The 21619-nt window shown below is 42.5% G+C and overlaps 1 protein-coding gene across 2 annotated transcripts; it reads left to right on the top strand.

Annotated features, from left to right (window-relative positions):
- Positions 1-1122: 1122 nt before the first annotated feature.
- On the top strand, positions 1123-20040 carry LOC146611636 (tumor necrosis factor alpha-induced protein 2-like). Of its 2 annotated transcripts, XM_085342394.1 has the most exons (14): positions 1123-1333; positions 3031-3141; positions 5279-5383; positions 5900-5974; positions 6232-6868; positions 7122-7233; positions 8395-8517; positions 15512-15606; positions 15722-15814; positions 15917-16040; positions 16142-16261; positions 16377-16532; positions 17135-17256; positions 19480-20040. In XM_085342394.1, the coding sequence occupies exons 1-14, from the start codon at positions 1153-1155 to the stop codon at positions 19667-19669; spliced, it is 2244 nt and encodes a 747-aa protein (XP_085198520.1). In that variant the 5' UTR covers positions 1123-1152; the 3' UTR covers positions 19670-20040. The 2 variants fall into 2 exon arrangements, with proteins under 2 accessions (XP_085198520.1, XP_085198521.1); XM_085342395.1 differs by lacking the exon at positions 5900-5974.
- Positions 20041-21619: the final 1579 nt, after the last annotated feature.

Raw genomic sequence — 21619 nt, 5'->3', positions numbered from 1 at the left:
TATTGTTGTTAATATTATAAATTAATTAAAGCAGCAAAACAACCTGAAGATTCGGTTGGGAGTCGGAGAACCGGCTCTTTTTTAGTGAGTCGAGCTAAAAGATCCGGTTCTCCAAAAAGAGCCCGAATTCCCATACCAGTTTCGATAGGATGGCTGGAAGTCGTGCCGTTTATGGGAAAGTGACAGGCTGTCTTTTGCGCCTGCTCATTAATCCCTCGCTCCCTCCCCCCACTGGCCAGACCTGAACTAGAAAACGAAAGTAGGTGAGGCGAGAAGAAACTGCAGGATTTTCTATTACCTGTGTCCGGAGGTAAGCACACCTTTTTTTTCTCTTTACTCTCTTAACTAGCTATACACGGATTAAACTCTTTAGCTATTAAATTATTTTTGTAGTTTGTTTCCACGGATTTAGACTTAAAATATATATATATATATATATATATATATATATATATATATATATATATATATATATATATATATATATATTTAGTATTACTACACGACCGATAAACTAGCAGTTTTGTACCAACAAGGTAATTCCCAAAGAGCTATTAGCTGAAAACAGGGTATATTTTATCATGGTTTGCAGCATGTCTTTGAAATATTTAGAAATCTGGACAAATGGAAGTTTTCCCAGACCTTGAAAACGATCAGTATTTCAAAGTCAAGGACCGAAGAGATGAGAGAAAATGCTGCCAAATTACAAACAACAGATTGTTCTGTGTTTTTCTACTGTAATCTATCTATATAAAATGTTAGCTCTAATATAGTTTTATGATGATCCTGATGAAAGCCACAGTGAATTGGTTTGTGAATAAACTTGTTCTATATAAAGTGCTATAAATGTGCTGTTGGGGATAAAGTAGGTGTGAATGTACAGGATTTTATTCATCAAGACACTTTCTCACAAATTACTATAATTATTATTAAAATCGAGGGATAGGAGGTAATGAAATACAAATACTTCATTACTTTATTTGAGTATTTATTACTTTTTACTTTTAGTGCCTACATTTTAACATGAACATTTGTGCTCCTGTTCTCCTCCTTACATTTTCAAAACAGACTGGTTACTTTAAGTTTAACATAATTTGTCTTTAAACATTTATTTTGTATTCTTTCTCACAGTTGGGTAGATAATGAAATAAAATGTCACACATGATGGACAAGTCCACTGAGAACCCCAGCAAGAAGAACGGCATGTTTGCGAAGCTTACAAGCTTCCGGCGTCCAACATGGAAGAATCCGTCACTTGGTGGCAAGAAATTCAAATTACATGCACCCGCAAAGAACTCAGACTCTGCGGCTTCACCACAACCTCCGTCACCCAGTGAGTACCGTTGGGGTCTTCATAAAATCTGCTGTCAAATATAAGCACTGATGGCAAGCTAGATGGTCTTTCTCTTGTTTAGTCTAGAGGTCTGAGCGTCCATGTTTCATCTGACCAACCAACAGTTTTACATCGTGTCCCAGTTTATTTTAAATGACGATCATGTTCACATTTGGCTTCTTCTTTGTGCCACAGAGCTTTAACTTGCATTTCAGGACGTCACGGTGAACTGTGTTCACAAACAGTGTTTTCAGGAAGTGTTCCTGATGTCGTACAGTGTGACTGTGACAGAATCACACCTGTTTATAATGCAGTGCTCCCCAATGGCCCGATAATCACAGGGATCTATTAGTTTTGGCCTGGTGCCTCACGGTAAAAGATTTTTCCAGATTCTTTAAAGCTTTTGATGATGTAGTGTAGATGATGAGATATTCAAAGTCTTTACAACTTCACATTGAGGAACATTGTAGTGAAATTGTTCCATGTTTTTGCAGATTTGTGCACCCCTGTCTCCCTAAGATGCTCTTTATACCTGTATAACTCTATATTGTCAGTACAAACACTGGCAGTAAGAAAAAAAATGCACACTAGACCTACAAAGTTTCAGACACACATAAAATCCTAATAATATCCTCAGCAGAGGTAAAAACATCAAACAAAACACAAAAAGACTTATAAAACTTGTCAGAATATGTCTGTTATGTTTGTTTGCTAAATGAAGGAAAGCAGAGAAGCTTTCCTCTGGGTTTTCCCTGATTTTTGTGTAGCCTGTAGAATAAAAACACAGCATAAACCATAAAACATTGTCCAATTCTTTTTGCAGTAGAGCATATCAAAATTTGTGTTACAATAAGACTTTTCAGCCTGTGCAAGAGGGTGGAAGGAGCCACTTTAATGGTCTGTCCTCTGCTGTTCTTTGAGGTGAGGGCTTGCGCTTGTTTGCCAGCCACAGGACACATGAACTCCTCTGTATGTGAGACGATCTCTCTGCCAAAAGTACGCTATGCAACAGGACAATGAACTCATGCACTGCAGCAAATCTACAACAGAATAGTGAAAGAAAACAAAAATCAATGACTTGAATTGTCCCAGAAAAAGTCAATCTGAATTGAATCCTGTGGCAGGACCTGTAGAGAGCATCATTGTGAAGAAGACTGGGGCAAAATTCCTCCACAGTGATGGGGGACTGATAATGTCATACAGGAAAAGCACCAAATCAAAACAACTCCATTTAAGACACATCATACTGGAACATAAACACACTACAGCAGAATTTTACCCAGTGTTTAATTTCCGATGCAAAGCTTTTCAGCCTCTATCAAAGATACAGTTATACATTTCAGTTGTACATATTAGGTAATTTACCACAAGTCATGTGATTAACTCTAAAGCATCATCTGATCAGAAATGAGGTCAGCCTGTTTTTCAAGATTCTGCCGATCAGTTTCACTTTTAGGTGCTGGCTCTGTGCTGCACCAGCCTGTTCTGTTTCCAACATGACTTAAACTTTGCATTCTTCAGTTTGCATAATACAAAGCAATGTCAAAGCCATGGACACACAAACGCCCACGTAAAGGAAAATAAACTTCAGATAGTTGGTTTTGAATCGCTGTGACACCACAAAGACAAATGTGTTTTTGAAACTAAAGAGTCAGTTTAGCTGTTTTACTAATGTGCTCTTCTTCCCTCTCTGTCAGGTCTGAATGCTGGCTCTGCATCCACCTCTCCGAACAACAACCAGAAAAAAGAGGATGATGAGTTAGATGTTCCTCCTCACAAATCCAGACCTCTAACACGATCAAACACAGGTGAAACTTCTAAACTTTAATACTAGATCATTTCTCGTGCCAAATGAAACCATTGGCACTAATTTGCTGCTGGAAAAGCCTCCACCTCATGTTGTAGGGTTTCCATCAGATTGTTGCATCTGGCTCCAAACTGCATTTGTTGCATTTGAACAAGTGCATTTTCGAGGCCCAGATCTGATGTTGAGTGACAAGGCCTGATTCCTTATATTTATTCCAGAGATGCTGAGTTTAGGACTGTATGCATGCTAGCCAGGTCGTTTTGTCATTGTGTGCTGCACTATTAATAATAAATAAATACATTTTTATTTATATAGCACCTTTCTAGATAAAAAGATCACAAAGTGCTTCACAAAGAGATGACAAAGTATAAAACAGAAACAGACAAAAGTTAACAAAATGCAATTCTAAAAAGATGTGTTTTTAGTTGTTTTTTAAAAGAGACCACTGAGTCCACAGATCTTAAACTCCGAGGAAGAGAGTTCCACAGTCGCAAAAACTCTGTCTCCCTTGGTTTTCAGCCTTGTATGCTGAATAACAAGTAGGCCCTGATCATATGATCTCAGGGACCTCCTAAGGACATAGGTCTGTAAAAGTTCAGTGATGGCTGGTGCTTTTCGATGAAGAACTTTAAAGGGCAGAACCAGAAATTTAAAATGGACTCTGAATTCAACAGGGAGCCAATTGAGCTGCATTAGCAACGGTGTCACATGAGAGTATTTAGATGTTTTGGTCAGAAGCCTTGCTGCAGCATTTTGGACAGTCTGCAAATGCTCCAGGGAGCCCTTGCTTAGACAAGTGGACAGTGAAGATGTAGTGCAATCTCTACATTGCCAGTTTGTAGGATCATTGATTATGTTTGGCCATATACTATGGCCGGATTTAAAAGGAAAAAGATTAAGGTAACCCTAATCTATAAAATTGAGTTTTCAGGAGTCATTAAAAAAACAAACAGAGTCAGCAGACCTGATTGAGTGAAGAAGATTATTCTACAGTTTGGGCGCAACAACCTCAAAAGCACAATTATCTTTGGTTTTAAAGTCAGAGCGAGGGACAGTTACAAGATCCCCTTAAACGGGGCGGAAAGGTCGGCTGCAGGGATCAGGTTTCAGAAGCTTTGCTGTATAACGCCCTGTCATTGTGTTAGTAACAGAATTTTGCAATATATTGAGGTGAAGGAACCAAGTTTGGGTGAACTTTGAGATATGAGTTTCAAAATTCAGGTGTTGGTCAAAAATTATAGCAAGGTTTTTAGTTTTAGAAGTCATTAGTGAAGGGGCCGATGTACTGACTCATCTCCTTACAGAAACTGCCTGGGCCAAGTACTAGGACCTCAGTTTTACTGCAATTGAGATGAAGTAAATTTGACTGCATCCAATTAGTAATGGCAGAGAAGCTGTCACTGCGGCAGGAAAGGCTGTTAAGGTTGTTGGGCTTGACATAAAAGTAAAACTGTGTAATCTACATAGCAGTGGTAAGAAAGTCCATTAAAACAATTAGTTAGATGGCCTAAAGAAAACTGGTCCAAGGACTGAGGCTTGGGTGCTTGAGGCTTCTCATATGAGAGGTGCAGATGAGGACATACGCTGATTCATATGAATTCTGAAGTATCTGCTCGTGTCTGTTTCCTGAATCCTGATCTGATGCCTTCAAATAACATTTTTTTAACCTGGGCAATAATCCAGGCGTTAAGAGCATATTTAAAGTATGCAAAATGGCAAATTTTTGCAGTTATAGAATATTTCCAGGATGTAATTGATATCTTAACCATGTCCTCTATAGAGTAAATAAATATAAATATTCAGTCACAGTAGCAATTCAGTTGTCATGACGTGCTGTGTGGCAGGCACTGACTTAAACTAGAAGCCAGAACAACAAATAACATCAAGAGAACAAAACCATGAATAACCAATAATCAAGAAATATAAATTAAACACAAAACACAGGGTAACACCCGGGACTGTAACAGCACTGACACAGGAAAAATGGTTTCTTTACAATAAAAGCACATGTGAAATTGGCCATATTATTAAATGCTTGTATTCAATTATGTGTGACACTTTGGACACCATCAAAAACAGAAATGATGCCTGCAGTCTGTTATTGAAACTACATTAAACTGTGTGCTTTTCTGTTTCAGATCCCACTACGTCCACTTTTGATAATACTGTTAAGAGAATGAAAGAATCTTTTTACTTTAGATGGAAAAAGGACGAGGATAAACCCCCCTCGATCGAGGAAAAAGGTGGGAAGTACAAATATTTTTTATTTGCTGAACCTCATTTTAATATACTTGACAAAAGTTTCATTATAATTATTTTTATTATTTTTAATTATGTGCATATAGTACATGTGCAGCATTCATTTCACTGTTTAGCAAGATTTTAAATGTTGAGCAATAAATTTCAAGAGAAACTTTTCTAAAAAAAAAAAAGAAATGTATTCGGGAACATTGGACATGTATTCAAATAGTTATAAAAGTCAGAGGTCCAAATTTCCACAGTACAATTGTGGAACAACAAAATATTAACTTTTAGTTCATCCTTCATGTTTGAGTTCTGCACTTGGGTCCACCTCCTTCATGCCTGCCACAGCTACAATGACAATAGTGGGCAAAAAAATAACAATTTTTTTGCATTGAGTTTACAACAGAAAGCACTGTTGATGCTTGTCTGTGGAACGTGGGAAAAAACAAAACATTGAAATCATGTCTGCAGTCTGTTATTCAAACTTCATTAAACTGTGTGCTTTTTTCTTTCAGATCCCAATAATACTGTTAAGAGAGAGTTTTCTTTTAGACGGAAAGGACACGAGGATAGGCGCTCCTCAATGGAAGGTGGGAAGTACAAATATTTTTTTATTTGTTGAATCCCATGTTACTATCCTTTGCATAAGTTGAATTACAATTATTTTCATGATATTTAATTATGTGTATATAGTACATGTGCAGCATTCATTTCACTGTTTAGGAAGATTTATTTAGATGTTTAGTGTTAAATACCAAGAGAACCCCAGAGAGCCTGGGTGATTGAACTATAAAATAGTACTAATCTAAAAGAAATTCAAAGATTTGTCTTTCTTTTTGTCCACCAGTGAAATCTACGTTTGAGGAATACCTTGAAATGCAAGCCTTTTGTGAGGCCACTCAGCAACTGATAGACAGGGAGAAACATCTGTTTTGGGAGACAGCTGAGGCTGAGGCCAACAAGGAAGCAGTAGAAAAGCTTGCTGCAGACCATAAAGCCCTTGAACAGCATGTATGGCAGATTCTACAGCAGAGTCTTTCTCTCAGCACTGAGGAAGAGGTGTCTGCTTTGACATCTGCGGTGAAAGCCATCAACCTTGAGGAAGAGCAGGACCAGCTGTGGAGACAAAATTCTCAAACTCCACCAACCTGGAGGCCCAGCGAGTGGAAGAAACACCATGATGAAGTGCTTCAAAAATTAGTAAATGGGCGTATGGATAATCCATCAAGCCCCATTGGTGATCAGGTGAACCAGTCATCTATAGAGGCAGACATCCACTCCATGGGCAGGCAGCTGAAGGAGGACCTGCAGCAGGTGGTGGAGGTTGTGAAGAACTGCTACCCACCAGAGATGGACATCTGTAACTTTTATGCAAGAGAGTACCATCAAAATTTCAGTGCAAGACTCAAAAAGATTGCAGACTTTGTTCTGGATGACAAGGACTGCAGCTTCCTCCTGCGATGGGTGAAGGAGTTTTATCCAGGGTAAGCCACCAGTTCAATTATTGTTTGAAGCAGCATCTTTCTGTGCCTAAACATGAGGATGTCTGTCAGTGTGAGGTCCTTCATTGTTTTTAGAAGAATAAATACCTGAGCAATTACAGATAGTGAATAATAATACAAATGTAACGGCTAATTTCTTGTTTTCTTAATGTGCTAAATAAAATGCCATTTTTATAGACTAAACACAACTTGGGGTGTTTATAGAAACTCATGTGTTATCTGCTCTGTGTACCAGAATCCTTGAAAAACCTGAGCTGGCCAGTAATATCAATACTGAAGCGCTGGGAAACCTGCTTCCTGACGAGTTACTGAAACCTCTGGAGGAGCAGTACCTCAGCAAACAACAGGTAACACAGTGTATCTGAGGCGTGTATCCAGTTAATCAGTATGGTCATTGCAGGGCTTAAAGTGAGATGTGTAAATGCAGCATCAAAGAGTTGTTGGTTTTAACGGATATTTTTCTTATACATAATATTGTAGATGTAATTAGGAATGGACCGATCCGATATACAGTATCAGTATCGGTCCGATCCTGACCTAAATTACTGGATCGGATATTGAGAAATAAAAAGTGTAATCCGATCTATTAACTATCACAAAAGCACCTCACAAAACTTGGAACATGGCGTAACACAGCTTAGTACTTTAGCACGTTGGAGCAGTATGCGTCACTGGTTAGAACGGAAGTTATGTGCGAGACCTGTCAGTGGTCTGGAGTTACTTCACACTGAAAACATTTGAAGCATCGGGAGCCTCACTATGTGCTTCCAAACCAGCATTTCATCAAACAGCAGTGTTGCAAGCGAAACAGTTTCGTGGTTCAAAAAAAAATTAAGAAAACACTTTTTTTCATATGTGTTTTAAGTTTTGTATAGAAATTACACAAAATTCAGTCTCAGGTTAAATGTGACACAAACAGCTTACACTGACATCCATCTTGATAAAAGATGTGTGTGATGAAGCCGTGTTTGCATCTGTTTGCACTGCTTTCCACTCTGGATGTCTATTTATGTTCAGCTTTAAGCATAAAAGGGTCCATTATACAACCTGTTTTTTGTTGTTGTTGAATATAAACATTATTTTGTGCTGATGTTGCACTACTTTTATTTCAGAACCAAAGAGTTTTTGAAATGTGCATAAAATTACATTTTAAATTACTTTTTGAATATTAATTTAAATACTTAGATTTAAAGTTCTGCTAAAAGTTTAAATAAAAAGATTAGTATTGCTGAACTGCAAAATATTTTGGGTGCAGTGTATTTTTTGCATACAAGTATGATAGAATAACTTTAGTGTTTTGTTTTGTAAAACTTGAGTATGAACGTATAAGATATTAAAAAGACAGTTTTATCAATGATAAAATACACTTTATCAGATCCAAATTTATGACATCGGACATAAAAAAGTGGTATCGTGCCAACTCTAGATGTAATTATTACTGTCAGTAATTAAATCTTTACACATGAAAGCGGTTTAAAAGTGACAGCTGTGTGTTGTTGTGTGTTTAGAGCGACCTGATGATTTATATTGACCGAGTGATGGATGAAGCAAAGAAAGAGTGGGATCAAGGAAAGGAGCCGACAAGAGATGATGGTTGCTACGTCAGTCCTGTGGCCTATGATGTCATCCAGGTAGATTTGCTGCAACAACTTGATATAAAAGAGGCTGAAATTTATGCTTTTATAAAAATGTATTAATATAAAGTGTTGGCCTGCTTTAAGGGTCCTTACAGTGAGTCTTGGACAGTGTTGGTCAAGTTACTTGACAAAAGTAATCAGTAACTAATTAGTAATTACTTCCCCCCAAAAGTAATCCCGTTACTTTACTGATTACTTATTTTCAAAAGTAATCAGTTACTTAGTTACTTTAAAAAAATGATTTACAACCTGAATAGGTGATAAAGCGATAGATCTTTCAGCCCAATTCTATTTTTTCTGCATAATCCATCATACTGTACAAAATGTAATCAAATGGAAAAGTGTCTTTTTGAAATTAGTTTTATCAGTATTAATCTTTTAACTTTATGCATCAAGCAAACAATTAATTTATATGCAACATTCTCTGACTGGAAGAAATTAGTTTAACATTTAAACCTATTTTCTGCACATTCCAGCACATAAAATAAAATAGGTTTTTGTGTTTACACTCAGTCTTTCAAATAAATGCACATAAAACACAGCAGAAAAAAAAAAATAATCAAAGACTCAGCGGTCCTGTTGCTCTATTTTCACCTGTATAGCAGGAGTGGGGCAGGTGGAGGTTTGCCCTGGTGCAGGTGTGTCGTAGCGGTCAGTGGAAGGATTTGGGAGTTCCACATTCCCATGGCAGCGTACTGTCGGTGCTTGCTCGTATGTTTAGGGGTTTTTTTCGCTGTAAAAAGAAGTTTTCTTCCCACGCAGTGAACAGTGGACACTAATGTTTTTGTCACTTTTTACGGAATCAAACTCAAAGTAAGGTCAGTACTTCCACGCTTTAAACGCTGCACGCTCATACTCTCTCCCACCCTCCTTATATTATCCATTGTTGATCTGCACGCAGCTGTTGCCACGAACGTCGCACTCGCTTACATCATTGTCATGAGACACTCTCGCAAAAAAATCATGGTTTAAGTAACGCAGTAACGCAGCGTGCTTATGGGAAAGTAACAGTAATCAAATTACCTTTTTTGCAATAGTAAACCCTTACTTTACTTGTTACTTGAAAAAAGTAATCGGATTACAGTAACACGTTACTTGTAACGCGTTACTAGCCATCTCTGGTTTTGGATTGGTTGACTTCTAATTGTTGACCATGATGAGAAGCTTTGAAAACTTTGCTATGTCAGAACTGTGCAATAAAAAAATGTTGTGGTGAAATATTGACAGAACCTTGTTTTGATCATAGGAGAACAAAATGTGCAAAATGACATTTACTCTGTTATCCACTTTAGAACTTTCCAAAGTAGTGCTGACAAATATTTTCAGCCTGATGCACATATTAACCAAACTGAAAAAGACTTTGAGAAACTTTGAGAAAAAGACTAACAAACAAGGAAAAGACAGTCATTTATAGAAACTCATTTACTGTCAGATCAGAGTCACAGTTTCAAACCCTCCCATGATTCTGTAGTTTAATCACTTGGGTTTGTCACTAACATTGTAAAGCACTGGGTTTGGTTCCTGGTGCTTAACTGGATCTGAAAATTATGCTTTGGGTGTCAGGCTCAGGAGGGACTCGGAGTCAGACCGTCACTAAAGTTCACGTTTTATTTACACACACAGACACCAGGTGCGAATATATACAGGTGAGGGGGCACAGGAAGAGGGTCTCCGGGAAGCACAGGCACGGGAAGAAGAGGGCTATGTACAAAATCCACTGAAGCTCAGGTAGCTCGGACTCCGGCTTTAGCTCACCAACGGCGGTCCTCAGGCTGGCGAGAATCCTGGCACAGAGAGGAAAGGCAGGTAAGTAGTGGCACGACAGAAACTCAGAAAAAGGCTCAGATAGGTGATGACACTGACGAGTGTTACACAATAATCCAGCGAGGAAGCACTCTCAGCAGCCGCCTTAAGAAGTGAGTGATGATTGCTTGCAGGTGTCCGAGCCAGGGGCTGGAGCCGTCATGACTCCGCCCCGGTAGAGCGCAGTGCAGGGGAGAGAGAGAGATGCAGCACAACAAAAACACTTGTAGCCATACAGAGTCAGCCGAGAAGGCACAGGGTCATGACAGTACCCCCCCCTCAACGGGAGCCCCTCGGCGACCCACCCGGCTTACCCGGATGCCGCCGGTGAAACTCGCGGAGCAGACCAGGAGCCAGAACCGCCGACCGGGGCACCCAGGAACGTTCCTCTGGCCCGTAGCCCTCCCAGTCCACCAGGTACTGGACGCCCCGCCCCCGCCGCCGAGAGTCCATAATGCGGGTGATGTTAAACACTTCCTGCCCATCCACGAGCCGGGCGGGCGGAGGGGGCCCGGAAGGAGGGCACAACGGGCTGGAGAGCACGGGCTTGACCTGGGAGACATGGAAAACATTATGGATACGCATATTGCGAGGCAGCTTCAGACGGACGGATACCGGATTGACCAGGGCCTCAATCTCGAACGGACCGATGAAAGCCGGGGAAAGTTTCTTCGACTCTGCACGAAGGGGAACAAAGCGTGAGGAGAGCCATACCTGTTGCCCAACTGTATAGGCAGGCGCAGGGATCCGGTGGCGGTCAGCGATCTCTTTATTGCGCTCCGCCGTCCGCAGCAGAGCGGCTCGGGTGGACCGCCAGGCCCGGCGGCACCTGCGGAAATGATGTTGTACTGATGGGACGGCATGCTCACCCTCCACGGCCGGGAACAGGGGTGGTTGGTAGCCCAATGAGGCTTCGAACGGCGACAGTCCAGTGGCTGAAGAGGTCAGGCAGTTGTGGGCGTACTCAATCCAGGGGAGCTGCTCGCTCCAAGTGGCCTGGTTGAGAGAGACGACACAGCGGAGTGCCGCTTCGAGCTCTTGGTTGGTACGCTCGGCCTGTCCATTGCTCTGAGGGTGGAAGCCCGAAGAGAGACTGACCGCGGCGCCGATCTGCATGCAGAACTCCTTCCAAACCCGAGAGGTAAATTGGGGTCCCCGGTCGGAAACGATGTCCATCGGAATGCCATGAAGCCGGAAGACGTGGGTGGTGAGCAGCTGGGCGGTCTCCAGGGCTGTAGGGAGCTTGGGGAGGGCGATGAAATGAGCCGACTTAGAAAAACGGTCAACAATAGTGAGGATGGTGGTGTTATCGGATGACGGTGGGAGCCCCGTAACGAAGTCCAGCGCTATGTGAGACCATGGCCGTCCTGGCGTGGGGAGTGGTTGAAGAAGCCCGGCGGGTGGTCGGTTGGGACGTTTGTTCCGGGCACACGTGGCGCACGCCATAACGTACTCCCTGGCGTCCTTGTCCAAGGTGGGCCACCAGAAAAACCGCTGGAGGAAGGTGATGGTGCGGCGGGCTCCTGGATGACAGGTGAACCGGGCAGTGTGGCCCCAGTGGAGTACCTGAGGTCGGACAGCAGCAGGGACAAACAACCGACATGGGGGGCCCGTCCCCGGGTCGGGGTCAGTATCCTGGGCCTCGCGCACGAGAGCTTCGATCTCCCATGTGACAGCTCCAACAACACAGGTAGCTGGAAGAATCGGTTCTGGATCGGAGTCTCCTTCCGTACTGGAAAACTGACGGGAGAGTGCATCGGGCTTCACGTTGCGCGACCCTGGTCTGTAAGTGATGGTGAAATTGAATCTTGTGAAGAAGAGGGCCCACCTGGCTTGTCGTGAATTTAGGCGTTTGGCGGACCGGATGTACTCAAGGTTCTTATGGTCGGTCCACACGATGAACGGGTGTTCCGCGCCCTCAAGCCAGTGCCTCCACTCCTCCAGGGCCAGTTTGACCGCTAGCAGCTCCCGATCACCGATGCCGTAGTTCTGTTCTGTGGGTGAGAGACGACGAGAAAAGAATGCACAGGGATGGAGCGTACCTTCAAATCGTTGAGACAGAACTGCTCCCACTCCAGAGTCCGAAGCATCCACCTCCACCACGAACGGTTGCCTGAGGTTGGGCTGACGGAGGATGGGGGCGGTAGTGAACTTCTCCTTTAGTAGGGAAAAGGCCTCCTGAGCAGAGAGGTCCCACTGAAAAGGAACTTTGGGAGAGGTAAGCGCAGTGAGAGGTGAGGCGATCTTACTGTAGTCCTTTATGAAGCGTCGGTGGAAGTTGGCGAATCCTAGGAACCGTCGGAGTTGCTGGCGGTTCGGCGGTTGAGGCCAGTCCACCACGGCCCGGACCTTCTCGGGGTCCGGTTTGAGATCCCCCTGAGAGATGATATAGCCAAGGAAGGCCACCGTGTCAACGTGAAATTCACATTTCTCCGCTTTCACGAACAACCGGTTCTCCAGGAGGCGCTGCAGGACCTGCCTCACGTGACTCTCGTGCTCCGCCTGGGACTTAGAGAAAATGAGAATATCATCAAGGTACACAAAAGCACATCGATTAATAAAATCCCTCAGAACATCGTTAACAAGGGCCTGGAAGACCGCGGGCGCATTGGTTAAGCCAAAGGGCATGACGAGATACTCATAGTGTCCAATATGCGTGTTGAAAGCGGTCTTCCACTCATCTCCTTCCCGGATTCTCACCAGGTGGTAAGCGTTTCGTAGGTCTAGTTTGCTGAACACCGTGGCCCCCTGGAGTAGTTCGAAAGCAGAATTAAGGAGGGGAAGAGGGTACTTGTTCTTTACAGTGATCTTGTTGAGGCCGCGGTAATCAATACATGGCCGGAGCGTCTTGTCTTTTTTTGCAACAAAGAAGAATCCTGCCCCCATGGGGGAGGATGACGGGCGAATTAACCCAGCAGCCAGAGAGTCGTTGACGTATCTCTCCATGGTTTCCCTTTCGGGCTGTGTGAGGCTGTAGAGGCGGCCAGAGGGGAGAGGCGCCCCAGGGAGAAGATCAATGGCACAGTCATAGGGCCGGTGTGGTGGAAGCGAGCCCGCCTCATCCTTACTAAAAACTGCTGCGAGGTCATGATAGACGGAGGGAACCGAAGACAGCTCCGGTGACTTTGAAGGCTTCCCGGGGGGGGAAGAGGGAGCAGATGGCGTGGCGGCCCGAAGGCAGGTCATGTGGCAGCCCACACCCCACCCCATAACTTGCTCTTTCCTCCAGTCGATGTGTGGGTTGTGTTGTGAAAGCCATGGATAACCTAGTACAAGCGGGGTTACTGGAGCCTTAAACACACAGAAACAAACGTTCTCAACGTGGTTACCGGAGAGAGTGAGTGTGACGGGTAGGGTGACGTGTGTTATGTCAGGCAACCGGTGACCGGACAGGGCGGACACGCGGAGAGGATGAGGCAGTGGCTGTGTGCCAATGTTGAGCTTGGAGACTAGCGACGCATCAATGAAATTCTGTTCTGCACCAGAGTCAATTAACACAGAGAGGGAATGGGACAATGACCGGAGGGTGAGTTTAGCAGGCAGCAAGAGACGGGGAAGAGGCTTGTTGCTGGACAGGTCGCCCACCAGTACCCTCTCAATTACTGGCGGGCGCCTCCTTTTGCCAGCGCCGGGCAGGCAGAGATGTAATGCCCCTTGCGGCCGCAATACAAACACTCACCCGCGGAAAACCGGCGTTGTCGCTCCGCAGGGGTGAGTCGAGAACGTCCCAGCTGCATGGGTACCTCCTCCTCAGTTCCAAAAGCTCTAGCCTCCCGTGCGTCGGGTTGGGGCTCCCGAGAAGCCAGGGGCTTCGCGCCAGAGCTCTCCGTGAGCTCTGGCGCGCCCGCAGGCGATCATCCACCTGAATACACAGGGACATCAAAGCATTTAGAGAAGCAGGAAGCTCCCGCATCATTATCTCATCCTTGAGCTCTTCACGGATATTATTTAACAGAGTGGTCTTCAGGGCCTCAGGTCCCCATTTGGTCTGTGCAGCTAGAGTCCAGAAATCAACAGAAAAGTCAGCCATGCTTCGCCTACCTTGCTTCAGATTAATCAAACGATAGCCAGCAGCCTCCGTACTAGAGCCTTTATCAAACACCGACTTGAAGCGAGACAGGAAGTCATCATAAGACATTCCGGGGCAAGCCTGTAGCTGGGCCTGCGCCCAGGCCAGGGCTCGATCACGTAGGAGCTGGGTGACGTAAGCGATCTTAACCCCGTCAGAAACAAAAACATGAGGCAGTAATTGAAACTGCATGGAACACTGCAACAAAAATCCCGCACATTTTCCCATCTCCCCAGAAAAAGCCTCAGGTGAGGGTAAAAGCTTATCCAGTGAAACCGCGGAGGCAACTGAAGCCACCGCGCTAGCCGCCTGAGTAGCTGTGGCTGCTGCAGTGACGGCAGGAGCGTGTGTTACCTGGGGAGGAGCCGCAGGAGGCTGATCGTCGGCCAGTGGAATCCGTTGGGCGAAGGCCTGAGTTAGAGACGCCACGTCTCCGCTGAGCCGTACTAGCATTTGTTCGTGTCGGTGCAGAAGCTCCTCCAGAGACATGGGGGCTGTCGCTGCCGCGGCTGGGTCTGCTGAGTCCATAGCGATGGCTGGATTATTCTGTCAGGCTCAGGAGGGACTCGGAGTCAGACCGTCACTAAAGTTCACGTTTTATTTACACACACAGACACCAGGTGCGAATATATACAGGTGAGGGGGCACAGGAAGAGGGTCTCCGGGAAGCACAGGCACGGGAAGAAGAGGGCTATGTACAAAATCCACTGAAGCTCAGGTAGCTCGGACTCCGGCTTTAGCTCACCAACGGCGGTCCTCAGGCTGGCGAGAATCCTGGCACAGAGAGGAAAGGCAGGTAAGTAGTGGCACGACAGAAACTCAGAAAAAGGCTCAGATAGGTGATGACACTGACGAGTGTTACACAATAATCCAGCGAGGAAGCACTCTCCGCAGCCGCCTTAAGAAGTGAGTGATGATTGCTTGCAGGTGTCTGAGCCAGGGGCTGGAGCCGTCATGACTCCGCCCCGGTAGAGCGCAGTGCAGGGGAGAGAGAGAGAGAGAGAGATGCAGCACAACAAAAACACTTGTAGCCATACAGAGTCAGCCGAGAAGGCACAGGGTCATGACAGTGGGAGCTTGAAACTGACACTGATTTGTCAATACATTTGTCTTCAGTTTATCAACGGCATCGTGACATCAGCACATATAACTGTAAGAGACCGACACAAGGCCCAGGAAATAACATCCAACCTGACAGACTTCATGCAGAGGTAACAAGGCTTCACAAGGCTGTCTTTTAAATATTTAAATTTGAAAATACATTTTAGTTTTATGTTTGGTAATAACAAGATAATAGAAGTGAAAGCTGTTCTTAATCTTCTGCAGGTATAAAGAGTTTCATGAAGACATCATAAGGCAGAACAAACCGCACAGCAAAGCTTTCATAAAGGCAAACCTCAGCTGTGTCGAACAGTTCAGGTATGTTTCTTATCCAGTTAGATGGAAATTCAGATTTTAACTTCATCATAAAAGGAGAATACATCACTGTGAGCTAATGTGTCCTGTGTGGTCTGTCTAAAGGGACTTCTTTGAGAAGCACGATCTGTTCCCAGAGGATGTGCAGAAAAAATGTTTGCCGATCCTGACTGAGATGAAACAGTCTGCCCACACTTATTTATTAACTCCTGTGCGCAAGATCCTCAAAGTAAGTTCTTTACAACTGCAGATATCAATAATCCTCAGGATTAAATCCTAACATGTCTTAATCAAAGGTTTAAAAAACTTGGTTATTTGTTCCTCACACAGCCACACTACCAGAAACTGGGAACCAGTGACTGGCTGAAGAAGAACACGTTTGAGAAGCTGCTGAACAGCACTGAAGACCAGCTTCAAGAACTTCAGGGTTCCAGTCAGTCCTCTTACCAGGTAAAAGGAGGAAACTTTGTTTCGGATTGAATGGCCATGATTGCCTTCATTGCTAATGTTTAAGTAAAAGGATTATGATGTGCTCTGACTACTTATGTACTTGGGCTAAATTCAGGAGCTGATTGGTCAGCTTCAGCAGGAAGTGACAGTGGAATATGTCCAGAGGCTCCTGAAAGGAAAAGTCAAATTAAAGAACACCAAAAAGCAGGAGAAGGCTTACGAGACTGTGAAAGAAAATGCAGAGAAACTGCACGAGCTGTTTGCCAGAATGGTGAGACTCACCTTCACTGCACACTTTAGCTGAGACATGAATAAAACCCAAAAGTGATCAGATTTCTGCTGAGCTCTGGAAAACATAAGAATAAGAATCAGCTGCATTTCACATTTATTTGGTTTGGAAGTTTTGATTAAAAATAATTTGATTAAAAAGATTTGTAAAATTGAAAAGGCTGTTCAGAGGAGTTGGCTAAAATGTGACCCTCCAAGGCTGGACATAATACACTCAATGGAAAACCAATGGACTCATTCCTTAGGAACAAAAGTGTGACCTATAGAAAGTGATGGACCAAATGGTCTATATGTAAGTCACATTATGAGTCAAAGGCATGATTTCTATAGAAGTCTGGTAATCACTTTAGACTGCAGAAACAATGTTCAACAATGTGCTGTCCTTATTTATTATTCTGTTCCCCTCACTCCCACTTTTTTCCACTTTCTGCATATAAACCCCTGTCAAAAAAAGATACATTTATAAATCTTGGGAAGATAAATGTATAAATTTAAAAATGTGTAACTCAGAAATTAATATCTTACACACATTAGAGTTTTGGGAAACTTGCAGACTAAACTGACGTCACTGATTTGTCTTCACAGGGATCCGAACAAGACTGGTTAAAGGAAATCCTGACCAAGATTGCAGAAGTGCTAAAACTCCAAGGTATTCCTGCCATACAGATGCAAATCGTTTCACTGGGATCTGCTTATCCCGACCTCAGGTAACTTTTGAATTGACTCAGACATTATTTACTTTAATACAGAAACATACAGAGTATAACTCACGCAAAACATAATGTGCTCTCCTTTTTTGGGCCTGTTGCATCAACTGTAACATAAACAATAAGGACAGAACTATATCATGATAAGAGGTTTGTGAGACATTAGGTCAGGATAAACAATCGTACTTTTCAGAGAGAGCTGAGGGAAAACAAGAAGCAGACTGAGCCAAACATCTTAATTGGTTTCAGATGTTTCTTGTCAGCAGGATGAGCTACATTCATGGAAACTAATATGAGAAACTGAAAGCTAAATAAAACATGCAGGCCTGAGAGAAGCAGCAGCAGCTGTGTGTAGATGAAGTCAATAATGCTGTTAATTAGAGTGAAAGGAGAGATTTCTTCCAAATGTGGCACCAGAAACCAAACTGTCTCGTTCTTGTCTTATTTCTAACCTTAAAGGAAAAGGAGAAAGGGAATCAGGGGACATAATCACTTCTCTTGATAGCACTCGCATAAAGACTGACTGTGTGTCTGAAAGTATCAGCACCACAGAAGTGTATGATTTTATGGGGAGTTATTTGGTAAAACTAGTGTATGTCACAATCCTGGGTCATTTGGCCCAGCATTTTGAATTTTAATATATTTTGATGTTTATGGTTTATGTTTAAGTTCATGTAGTTATCTTTAGCTCATCTATTTTAGGTTACCTAGGTTGCCCAGTTCTAGTTTATTTTCTGTTAGATTCCCCTTGTGTCTTCGCTTCTTGTGTTTATGTCTCCCGTGCCCATCATGTGTTTCAGTAATGTCTTTGTCTCCTGTCTTCTCCTCTTGTTTACATGTTTTCCCTCATTACCCTTTCCATCCGTCATGTGTTTTTCTGCGGCCATCATGTTCTGTGCTTGGTTATGGCTGCCTCATCTCCAGTTTTTTCCTATGTGTGTATTTATAATGTTCCTCATCAGTTCTTCACATTGAGTCCGCGTGTCTTAGTCTGTCATGTGTTTTCATGTCTGCGTGTTTCATGTTGTCAAGCGTGTGCCACGTCTGCGTTATGTTTCCTGTTTTATTTTGTAGAGGTCTGGTGTGCCATGTTCATTGTGTTTAGTTTTACTTCCCCTGTGGTGTCATTTTGTTCATTCTAATCAGCTGTTTCCCAAGTGTTTGCACTTCCCCTGATCACCTCCTGTGTGCATTAATCTGTGTGTTTTCATTCATTCCTCATCCAGTCGTCTGTGATCTGGCCATGTCATGCCATGCCAGGTTTCCAGGGTTTCATGTTTTCATGTATTCGTACCAAGTTGTCACATTTTAAGTTTTTTTTTTCATGTTTAGGATATTTTATGTTTTCTTTCTAGTTTTATCCAATTTAGGCTTTTGTTTAGCTTCAAATAGTTTTTACACTTTTATTTTTGTACTGCTCGTTCAGCCATAATAAACGCTATGTTCTCTGTTAGAATCAAGTTTGTTTGTGCGTGTCTGCATCAGCTGACTGTGATTGTGTAAACTGGGAGATTCATGTAAATTTAGGCACATATCAGTGTCACCAATAGTAGTTTCACCTACCATGTATTTAAAACAGAAATGTTTAATTACAACAGCATAGAGCCTTGTTGTTGTGATTTGGTGCTGTATAAATAAAATGTAATTGAACTGAATTGGAAATGGACACATTTTCCACCTCCACTTTTTCAGTACTTTAAATTGGTGTGGTGACGCGTTACTGACAGCTGTTAGTGTTTGCAGGAAGGATGTGTGTCAGGGGCAGAAAACTGAAAAAGACATAACAGGTTCAATAATGCAGATCAGGAAATCAGCTGTTTGATTTGAGACCTGCAGTCTTGGACTACAAGTTTAAAGAAATGAATTAAACTTGTAACCTTTGTATTGACATTTTTCTTATTCACATTGTTAATATCATTTATCAATCATCAATCCTTGTTAATATCATTCATGGTGCATATATAATCATATAAACTAAGCTTGGCAGAAAACAACAGTTATTTGCTTGCATCTCATGGAATTCATACATTTTCATAAACAGTAAGCAAGTCAACACACCAGTGAACTGACAAAGTGCTCAGACTTATTATTTGATGTACTTCCACTGATAGTCTTACTTCAGAGTCTCTAGTTTTGTAATGATAAACAGCATATAAACATAATCATTAGGTCACATCTTTTTTCTTTTTTTTAATAACTTTTTCTTCTTTCTGTCACCAACAGTGAAGAACATGTTTCGGCTCTGCTCAAACTCAAAACAAACCTCTCCCAAGCCGACATGAATACCATCACATCCACTGTGCTGGACACACTAAAAGAAAGCTATACTGGTGGTGAAACCCGGAGGTTTTTCTCCAATGTTGTAATGATGAGCCCTTCATTTCCAACATGTATTACGTCATGCAGTGGATAAGATGAGTTGAATTCCAGTGCTTTCAGTCTGTCAGTAAGGATGTACAAAGTGGCTGCCATGGACAAGCCTGATTCTAATGTTACAGGTACTATAACAAACATCACACTGTGTGTGACCACATGTGACCAGATTGCAGGAGAGAGTCTTTCCACTCTGCATTTTTGCATTTTGTGTTGTATTGTGAAATGTGCTCTTTGCATGATGCTACAGTACTTTAGAATTTAATGACTCTGTATCTTTTAATATGTTAGATTTATCTCTAACAGACGATGTCACGATTTGTGAGGCAAACCGTGTGGAGACAAGAGATGTGGACCCAAACGCAGACAAACTAGATGCAGGAGAATGTTTAAATTGAAGACGAGCCTTTATTAGCAGTGAGGGGAACAGTCACTAGCGAGGGGTACTAACAAAACCTACACTGAGAGAAGCTAACATGAAACCTGAAACAAAGAATGAGGAAACCTGAAAACTGGCAACACAGGTAGAGGAATGCAGGAAAAGATGAACAGGGGATGATATGCAAACGAGGAAAAGAGGTTAACACACTAAATATTCACAGAAGACAACGTGAAAGCAAAACACTGAAAACAGGACACAAGACTCGCCAAAGTAAAACAGAAAACATGAGACAGTTCACAATGATCCAGACTACACACTAAGACATGGAAACGAGACAGACCTGGGAACAGAGGAAACAGAAGCAGAGACCCTATACTAAATCTATATTAAACATGAGGGTCACAGGAAACAAAAGCTAGAGGACAGGACAGTGACAGATGATAATGAAACATGATAACACACTTGAGAAATGTATTCACATCACATCAAAAAGTCTGTCAGTTTTGCAGCATTTGGCTGAATATGTATCCATGTACACCTCCGAATCCCCCCTGCTGCTACTATCAGCAGTCACATCTAAATCAACACCAGTGGTCGGGTTACACTGGCAGCCAGTTTTCAGACTTTTTGTTGTGTCTCAGGGGAAATGATAATCAGCCTAAGTGTTGCTTTTTATTTACTTATTTATCATTTTTGAAAGATCATCACTTATGTGTTATTTGTTATTCCATTTTGTACAGTTAAACTTTCTCCTTATTTCTTGTCTTAGAGGTGCAGGCTTCTCTCTTAAAACATCGTCACCACGTGCTCTGCTTCACTTGGACGTAAACATAGTTTTGTACACAGAGAAATGGGGACGAGGAAATGTGCATGTTTGTTCCGGATGCTTCTGATTTACTAACATATGCACCGTGGTGACAATAAAATAGGCTGGCATGCACGTTTCACAAATGGGATTTTGCGTTTGATTTCTGCACAGGGTAAAAATATTTCCAGGCAAATATTAGTAAATGAGGCTCATTGTCTCCCCATGTTTCACAGATAATGTGGTCGTGAAATCGGTCACATGCTCTCTCCTCCTGATTTTCTCTTCCCATGGTTCTGATACAAGTTAATCTTGGTTTCATCTTTTGAAATATAATTTTTCGAGAACTGTGCGTCTGTTAGATGTTTTCTGGCAAAGTCTAATCTGACCTTCTTGTTCTTCAGTGTAACCTCATGTTTGCACCTTGTTGTAAACTCTGTGTATTTACAAGACACAAGATGAGAGTTTTATGTCATGGTGGACTCAGACACACAGGCTTTACACCTAAACAGCATTGATGACCCTGGATAATAATAACTCTGCTGGAAGTGTTTCCTAGTCTTCTATTACTGTATTAGATACTGCTGAAATAATAGAACCGACGTCTTGTAACAACATGGATAAATAATACTCTGATGCACTGGGACATTGTTTCACATGTAACCTTATAGCGAAGTTTTCATTTTGATATTATCTATTAGTTTTTCTCAGTGTTGTAAATAATACTATACTATAATATAAGGTACTGCTTTTAAAAAATGTACACAACCACTGAAAAAAGTCAGAATTTCTGCAATAATTTA

The sequence above is a fragment of the Diplotaxodon limnothrissa genome, linkage group LG19 (assembly GCF_057381915.1).
Source record: "Diplotaxodon limnothrissa isolate DT_005_m linkage group LG19, D_limnothrissa_male_GT1.1, whole genome shotgun sequence".
Classification (NCBI taxonomy): domain Eukaryota; kingdom Metazoa; phylum Chordata; class Actinopteri; order Cichliformes; family Cichlidae; genus Diplotaxodon; species Diplotaxodon limnothrissa.
The sequence above is the reverse complement of the archived record's forward strand: the minus strand, read 5'-3'. Positions and strand labels throughout refer to the sequence as shown.

What these genes read in the sequence shown, in the direction of transcription:
- LOC146611636 (XM_085342394.1), top strand. Translation starts at nt 1,153, where the DNA reads ATGTCACACATGATGGACAAGTCCACTGAGAACCCCAGCAAGAAGAAC. An exon ending in ACGAGCTGTTTGCCAGAATG is followed by an intron (nt 16,533 to 17,134) that starts GTGAGACTCACC and finishes TTGTCTTCACAG; the next exon opens with GGATCCGAACAAGACTGGTT. An exon ending in TCTGCTTATCCCGACCTCAG is followed by an intron (nt 17,257 to 19,479) that starts GTAACTTTTGAA and finishes TGTCACCAACAG; the next exon opens with TGAAGAACATGTTTCGGCTC.